This window comes from Seriola dumerili, unplaced genomic scaffold (assembly GCF_002260705.1).
Source record: "Seriola dumerili isolate Sdu_G_001 unplaced genomic scaffold, Sdu_1.0 BDQW01000478.1, whole genome shotgun sequence".
NCBI lineage: Eukaryota > Metazoa > Chordata > Actinopteri > Carangiformes > Carangidae > Seriola > Seriola dumerili.
The window spans coordinates 5,560,365-5,569,058 of record NW_019174733.1 but is presented as its reverse complement, the minus strand read 5'-3'; the positions used below and the strand labels follow the sequence as shown (position 1 = coordinate 5,569,058).

General features: G+C 40.4%; 1 protein-coding gene across 1 annotated transcript in view; it reads left to right on the top strand.

Annotated features, from left to right (window-relative positions):
* Nucleotides 1-8,010, top strand: part of LOC111235250 (pecanex-like protein 1) — a 42,070-nt gene extending 34,060 nt beyond the window's left edge. Inside the window, exons 39-40 of the mRNA XM_022763650.1 lie at nt 6,629-6,805; nt 7,566-8,010. Coding sequence (XP_022619371.1) covers nt 6,629-6,805; nt 7,566-7,745 — 357 coding nt within the window. The 3' untranslated portion in view covers nt 7,746-8,010. The remainder of the gene's footprint in view (nt 1-6,628; nt 6,806-7,565) is intronic.
* Nucleotides 8,011-8,694: the final 684 nt, after the last annotated feature.

Here is an 8,694-nt window from a genome sequence, read left to right as displayed (position 1 = left end):
CACAGGCTCGGCAGCAAATGCACTGAATTAACCACAGGAGAGAGGACAACAGGTTTTAAAGCATGACGGGGACAACTTGATTGGCTGGTTGAGCTCGTGGCGCGATCTGATTGGTTACCTGAGCACCTGAAAATCAGCTGATTAGAAGGAGCAAGGTGAGAGAGGGAGATAGAGATAGTCTTTCTGATTGAACGTGCCCTAAGCTTTCATTTTAAAAAGTATCCAGAGGATATACGGTACCACTTACATTCCAATGGCTTCATTTTCCAATGAGCCGAATCTGTACTCAAAATAAACATTGTTCAGTTCCAGATGTTCATATTCTCAAAAACATTAAACATAAACACAATAAGACAATTGAATGTCATTAAAAGTCTTCAAATTACAGGAACATTTTTATTACAGCCACAGCTGATGATTATTTTCAGTGCGGCTGGTAGATATGACCTGCATGAATAAGTCAAGCGGCAGTATGGAAAAATAAAACTCTTGCAATTGAAAATTAGTACCTGTAGTGTCCATCTGAGATACGTAGTGACTGTATTGTTAGCATACACAAACAGAGGGAGAAATAAAGCAAGTGAAAATCAGCTTTGTGGTTCAAGAGGAGGGACTGTAAGAGAACATACAATATAGTCTTTAGTTGAAGTGAAATGTGAATTTCATGTCACAGCAGCAAGGTTTGTACATTAACATAGTGCAATGTTTAGCAGAAAACCCCTAAAGTACACTGCATTTTGATTTGTGCAGAACGCTAAGTGAGATGAATGTTATTATCACCACAAAGCTGAACCAGGTTCTGGAGATTAATTCTTCTCATTATCATAAAAAAATCATCCAAAAGCTGATGGCCAAAGCATGTGACCACAGTGTATTATTGACTACAAGTTATTCTTAGACACAGCCCGCTGTCTCTGACAGTTTGGTGCTCCTATGCCACATCTTACAGTGCTACAGTATATGCAAGACCTGCATTTGTCCTCTGCTTTGCTTTTCTCAGGTCTCTCGTCTTCGTCCACTCTCAGCCTGCTGTTTGGGAAGCGTAGTTTCTTCCAGCGGCCTGGTTATCTCTGGGCTGTCTGCCGCTGAAGGGGGCAACACACCGATACGCAGTCGTCGTCCAGCGTCACATCGCCATCGGGCCTCACACACAGGTCAGCAGCAGGGCACACAGGTAGGGAACAATTCATAGGTAAACGTGCAAAGCCGCCTGCTCTTTATACACAGTGCCTCATACAGAACGTGGCCTCTTGTTACCACACGGCCTTCACTCAGGCTCAGGAGTAAGACATACAGAACAAGTGTAACGTTATACACTGATAAACATTGTCTTTTTACTGCTCATTCACTCACAGATGTCTGTTTTGGTGACATTTCTTCTCGCGCTACCTTCATTCGAAACCAACTCTTGACCACTGAACAGCTAATATCACGCTAAGATCACGATCTTAACAAGTTTTCACATTTCAGAGAAAACATGCTATTTGCTTTCTTGGCAGGGTTAGAGTGAGAGGATTGATATCACTTCTCACATCTTCTTCCTGCCAAAGAATAGACTGGCACATAACCATCATAAAACCTCAACTACTTGTTTGATGTTTGTAGATTAATGAGCTGTAGAGGTGGTGGTAGGTTCTGTGGAACATCAAAACATTACTGTATTGGGGTTACTTGTTACATCCAACTTTAATTGTGAGGTGTAATGAGTGCTGCAGCTTTAGGGGCCACTCATGAGGCTTAAAGAAGAATTATCGTCAATTAAGCGCTGATAAATTTGAGCTGTAAAGAAGAGAAGTGAGCATTGATCGTTATCAAAACACTGTAGATAATAATCTCTCTCGCTGTTCATGAGTGCAATAGCAGACTATAACCAAAGATTATTGCTCTAATGTGTCTCCTTGCTATGTCTCCCTCTCTCTTCCCGTCTCTCTCCAGTGGACATCAGAGCCATATGAGAGTATAGACGCGACTTATTCCAACGCAGCCGTCACAGCGAAAGACGGCACAAGTCAGGTGACCGAGGCCAGGTCACCAGCCAGGGATTAGAGAAGACCACAGGAAGAGTCAGAATCTTCTCACAGCTCCAGAGCCACGGATCAAAAGACGTCTGAGAGAGGAGAACCACAACACACACACACACACACGCACACACACATATGAAGAGTGCCATACTCATACACGTCAGAGAGACTGTATAAGTACACGTACACACAAACAACCCCTTTTTTTGACCTAGTACTGGGATCTGTAGAGAGAGTCTACACGCTATACACAAACATACAGTCTATGCAGATTGCGAACATCAACAAAGTGGATTTATGAGAGAACGCACCCATGCACACAAACCTGCCTCCTCTCCTGTCCTCAGCATGTGGTCTCACCCCGTTGTCTGAATGTAAACAAGTGTGAAAACAGGATCTATGGCCTCCGGTGTATGAATTAAAGACGTTTTTAAATAGGGCTGCCTCTCTTTCTATGTTGCTCATGTCATCTGTTACCATTTCCAAAGCACACAAGAGCAAAGCGTTTTCTGCTTTCCAGGAATTCATATATTTATTTGAAGTCAACATGTGATCCCTGAGAACTTCTGGCCTTCCAGTCAGTGTCATGACCTCCTCACCTCCTATAAACACTACTCCCCAAGGCAAAGGAAACACTGTAGAGGACTATAGTACTTGACGGTAATATAAAAACCGACTGAAACAGAAAAAGAGGAATTCAACACCCTGAATCAACCCCAACAGGATGGACAATTTAGGATAAAAAACTAAGAAAATAAGGTGGGTATTTTATTTGAGTATCCAGTCCCTTTAGACACAGTTTGTTTTAAATTCCCTCTAGTTTTAACCCAACAAAAAAAAACAAATAAAGGGTTCAGCACTCCTCTCCACAAATTTATAATCTGGAGAAATCTTTGACATGCTTTCATTTTGGGAAATAAAATGTACATAAAGTATAATTGAACTAATTGAATATAATATCCAAATATCCACAGATTATTCTTCTATAATATTTATGGTCAATTTTTCTGAGGCTGGTGAAATGTGCAATTGGTGAACTCTATGCTCGTTGTTTCTCCCTGAGCTGAGATTAGCACTAACCAAGTAACAAAGTTTAGCTGAGGCTGACAGAAATGTTATTACAATTTTCATGGCAATCCATCCTATATTGGCCAAGACGTTTTATGAAAAACCCCATGTCAACCTCGTGGTGGTGCTACAGCATCAAAATAGATATTGAGATGTTTTACTGGCTAAGTGAAATTTTTACCAACCAACATTATCATTTTTTTTTATCTTCCAACACTCCAAAGAAAGAAAAGACACAGTCAACATTGCAGAAAAATCTATTAAGTATTTATTTGTAAGTTGTTACATTTAGATTTCTTTCTCTAGCAGCACTATTTAAATTACAGATATTCAAGGGCAGTTTACCATAGATTGGAGTCTTCTCTTAATACAAGATGTCATGTGTGGTAAACAGAAGACAGAGACTGAACCGGTAGATTCAAAATGTAGCCACAACTGAACACGCTGTTAACGTGATGGTAATTCATATGGAGTTAAAGGCTGTATGAACAACAATTTTTTGTCTTTTGAGATTTAAAAAAAAAACTGACTGAAATAAACTTTCCTGTTAAAATAAATTAAACAGACAAAACAAATTGAAAACTAGTGAACAGCTTCTTTGTTACACAGTTACAATTTCAGAGGGATCTGATATGGTTGCTCTTAATCCACATCAGTCACACTCCAAAATGTTCAGTGTCTGTTTACAAAGTCTTCAGGGTGTTGCTTGTTACATGACGATCGAAGTAGATTATATGTGGATGATTCAGAGAATATGACACAAACCTACAACAGCAACGCGAGAATACAAATAAAATGCGTTTCGTAAGGAACATTTTGAGTCCAACGGAATATGTGATTTTATATTCCAACAACTCCTTTGACCCCTTTACATTGAAAACAAACGGTAGATTATAATTTATTGGCACATTATCCACAAAGAAGCATTACTGGCACGTACATTCTCACTCTCCACAAATCAAACCTTGTTTTTTCCTTCTGTGTATTTAGATTTTACATGGTCAATATTCATCTTTTTTCAACTTGTTTTGTTTGTAAAGGTCCTATACTCATTTGGAACACATTTAGTCGCTCTTACTGCTGGCAGTCTGTATGAAAATAGTGAGCTGAGCAAGCAGGACGAGTTAGCTTAGTTAGCCAAACCTACTCTTAGTCGCGCCATGGAATATGTCTGACCACATTATCCCCCACCAAAACCAACATTCTTTTATTTTATAACACTTGGTTTAAAAAAAATTGAGCAGAACAAATGTGGTGACTTTTATATGTGACTGTGCCAGAAGAATAGCAGTTTAGAACTTAGGCTAGCTAGTCCTATCTAATCTAAGATAACCGGCTGCTTGGTTCTCTAGCTTCATTGGTGCACGTACATATATAGTGAGTAGGTCACTCGAAACGTTTACTCAAAATGTCAAGCTTTTTCTCCACACTCATCACAGTTTAACTACAGTTTCACACAACTAGTGTAATTTAACATGAAACCCGAGTTTTGACCCCCGACGAGTAAAACAAATTTTTTCCACTGGAGACTTGGCGTGTATAATAATTCTTTAATCTTGATTCTACTGTCCATCAGGTTGAAAAACTCAAGTCACAAAACTCTGTATGTTACAGCTAATCATGCAGAAGAAGTCGCCAATACCTATACATATATAAATGGTCTCTCACAATGCACATATTCTCTAATGCTCCAGTGCTTTGTTACCTTGCTATACACAGATCTGTTGTTGAAGTACAAGATTTACAGCCTGTAAGACGATGGCTGGATGAGAATGAGTCCTTGCCTGCTGCTATTCTACAGCAGAGGATAGGTGTTTCATCAAGGTTGGACTAATAGATTAGAAAAGTCTTTTCATGCTACAGTTATTGATTACTGCATCTCAGGTGACAGCGATGCTGATCAAGGATGATGATGCATTTCCTTTCGATATAAGCTTCAAAGTCATGATGAAAAGCATAATCAGATCCTTGGGCAGCACGATCCCTGGGAGGTTAGGGACACAGTGGCTCGATGATCTTCATTTTAATTGAAAACCAGATCACACAACTGCTTCGTATAATCAAGATAAGGGCTCTGCAGAGAAATAAATTATCACTCCCACGCTGCTGTGAGGATAACAAATTTACCGGCCTATGATAAGTTAAATATACGATTTTGTGAAACTTTGGTGGGGAAACAGAATGTCGTAAACTTTCCCACTTATTATTAAAATCAATTGTATGCAAAAATAATTGAGAATACGCTTTTTTGTGAAGTTCTTGCAAAGAGAGCTAGATGAGAAGATTGATACGCGCTCAGGCATGTTCTGTGAGAGACAGCCAAGCACAGTGGAAAATCTCCTGCAGCAGGACGTGCTGAGATTCAAAACCTCTGGGAGACGACGATAATCGGCGCAAGACATCGGCTTCACGATAATACAAACGCGACGCGGGGTGAACTTGCACAGCTCGCAGCAACTGCACTGAATTAACCACAGGAGAGAGGACAACAGGTTTTAAAGCATGACGGGGACAACTTGATTGGCTGGTTGAGCTCGTGGCGCGATCTGATTGGTTACCGAGCACCTGAAATCAGCTGATTAGAAGGAGCAAGGTGAGAGAGGGAGAATAGAGATAGTCTTCCTGATTGAACGTGCCCTAAGCTTCATTTTAAAAAGTATCCAGAGGATATACGGTACCACTTACATTCCCAATGGCTTCATTTCCAATGAGCCGAATGTGTACTCAAAATAAACATTGGTTCAGTTCAGATGTTCATATTCTCAAAAACATTAAACATAAACACAATAAGACAATTGAAGTCATTAAAAGTCTTCAAATTACAGGAACATTTTATTACAGCCACAGCTGATGATTATTTTCAGTGCTGGTAGTATGCGCGCATATTCTGTATTAAATAGAGGATGTATGATAAAAGCAAGGAAACCTGACATGAAGAATAAAGATGCTAAGGTGTGTGAGGAACTGTGAGACAGAATAAGATGTGTTAGAATTAAGTAGAAAAAGTGCTCATTGCACATTGGAAAAATTAAAACCTATATGTACCTGTAGTGTCCATCTGAGATACGTAGTGACTGTATTGTTAGCATACAAACAGAGGGAGAAATAAAGCAAGTGAAAATCAGCTTGTGGTTCAAGAGGAGGGACTGTAAGAGGAACATACAATATAGTCCTTTAGTTGAAGTGAAATGTGATATTTTCATGTCACAGCAGCAAGTTTGTACATTAACATAGTGCCATGTTTAGCAGGAAAACCCCTAAAGTACACTGCATTTTGTTTGTGCAGACGCTAAGTGAGATGATGTTATTATCACCACAAAGCTGAAGCCAAGGTTCTGGGATTAATCTTTCTCATTATCATAAAAAAATCATCCAAACAGCTGATGGCCAAAGCATGTGACCACAGTGTATTATTGACTACAAGTTATTCTTAGACACAGCCCGCTGTCTCTGACAGTTTGTGCTCCTATGCACCATCTTACAGTGCTACAGTATATGCAAGACCTGCATTTAGTCCCTCTGCTTTGCCTTTTCTCCAGGTCTCCTCGTCTTCGTCCACTCTCAGCCTGCTGTTTGGGAAGCGTAGTTTCTCCAGCGGCCTGGTTATCTCTGGGCTGTCTGCCGCTGAAGGGGGCAACACCACCGATACGCAGTCGTCGTCCAGCGTCAACATCGCCATCGGGCCCTCACACAGGTCCAGCAGCAGGGCCACACAGGTAGGGAACAAATCATGCAGGTAAACGTGCAAAGCCCCTGCCTCTTTATACACAGTGCCTCATACAGAACGTGGCCCTCTTGTTACCACACGGCCTTCACTCAGGCTCAGGAGTAAGACATACAGAACAAGTGTACGTTATACACTGATAAAACATTGTCTTATTTACTGCTCATTCACTCACAGATGTCTGGTTTTGGTGACATTTCTTCTCGCGCTACCTTCATTTCGAAACCAACTCTTGACCACTGAACAGATAATATCACGCTAAGATCACGATCTTACAAGTTTCACATTTCAGAAAACATGCTCATTTGCTTTCTTGGCAAGGGTTAGATGAGAGGATTGATATCACTTCTCACATCTTCTTCCTGCCAAGAAATAGACTGGCACATAACCATCATAAAACCTCAACTACTTGTTTGATGTTTGTACGATTAATGAGCTGTAGAGGTGGTGGTAGGTTCTGTGAACATCAAAACATTACTGTATTGGGGGTTACTTGTTACATCCAACTTTAATTGTGAGGTGTAATGAGTGCTGCAGCCTTTAGGGGCCACTCATGAGGCTTAAAGAGAATTATCGTCAATTAATCGTCTGAAAATTTGAGCTGTAAAGAAGAGAAGTGAGCATTGATCGTTATCAAAACACTGTAGATAATAATCTCTCTCGCTGTTCATGAGTGCAATACAGACTATAACCAAAGATTATTGCTCTAATGTGTCTCTGCTATGTCTCCTCTCTCTTCCCGTCTCTCTCAGTGGACATCAGAGCCATATGAGAGTATAGACGCGACTTATTCCAACGCAGCCGTCACAGCGAAAGACGGCACACAGTCAGGTGACCGAGGCCAGGTCACCAGCCAGGGATTAGAGAAGACACAGGAAGAGTCAGAATCTTCCTCAACAGCTCCAGAGGCAACGGATCAAAAGACTGTCTGAGAGAGGGAGAACACAAACACACACACACACACACGCACACACACATATGAGAGTGCCCATACTCATACCACGTACAGAGAGGACTGTATAAAAAGTTACACGTATACACAAACATACAGTGGATTGTATGAGAGAGCACCCATGCACACAAACCTGCCTCCTCTCCTGTCCTCAGCATGTGGTCTCACCCCGTTGTCTGAATGTAAACAAGTGTGAAAACATGGATCTTGGCTCCGGTTGATGAATTAAAGACGTTTTTAAATGAGGCTGCCTCTTTCTATGTTGCTCATGTCATCTGTACCATTTCAAAGCACACAAAGCAAAGCGTTTTCTGCTTTCCAGGAATTCATATTTTATTTGAAGTCAACATGTGATCCCTGAGAACTTCTGGCCTCCAGTCAGTGTCATGACCTCCTCACCTCCTATAAACACTACTCCCCAAGGCAAAGGAAACACTGTAGAGGACTATAGTACTTGACGGTATATAAAAACCGACTGAAACAGAAAAAGAGGAATTCAACACCTGAATCAACCCCAACAGGATGGACAATTTAGGATAAAACACTAAGATAAGGTGGGTATTTTATTTGAGTATCCAGTCCCTTTAGACACAGTTTGTTTAAATTCCTCTAGTTTTAACCCAACAAAAAAACAAATAAAGGGTTCAGCACTCCTCTCCACAAATTTATAATCTGGAGAAATCTTTGACATGCTTTCATTTTTGGGAAATAAAATGTACATAAAGTATAATTGAACTAATTGAATATAATATCCAAATATCCACAAGATAATTTCTATAATTTATGGTCAAATTTTTCTGAGGCTGGTGAAATGTGCATTGGTGAACTCATGACCTTGTTTCTCCCTGAGCTGAATTAGCACTAACCACAGTACAAAGTTTAGCTGAGGCTGACAGGAAATGTTATTACAAATTTTCATGGCAATCCAT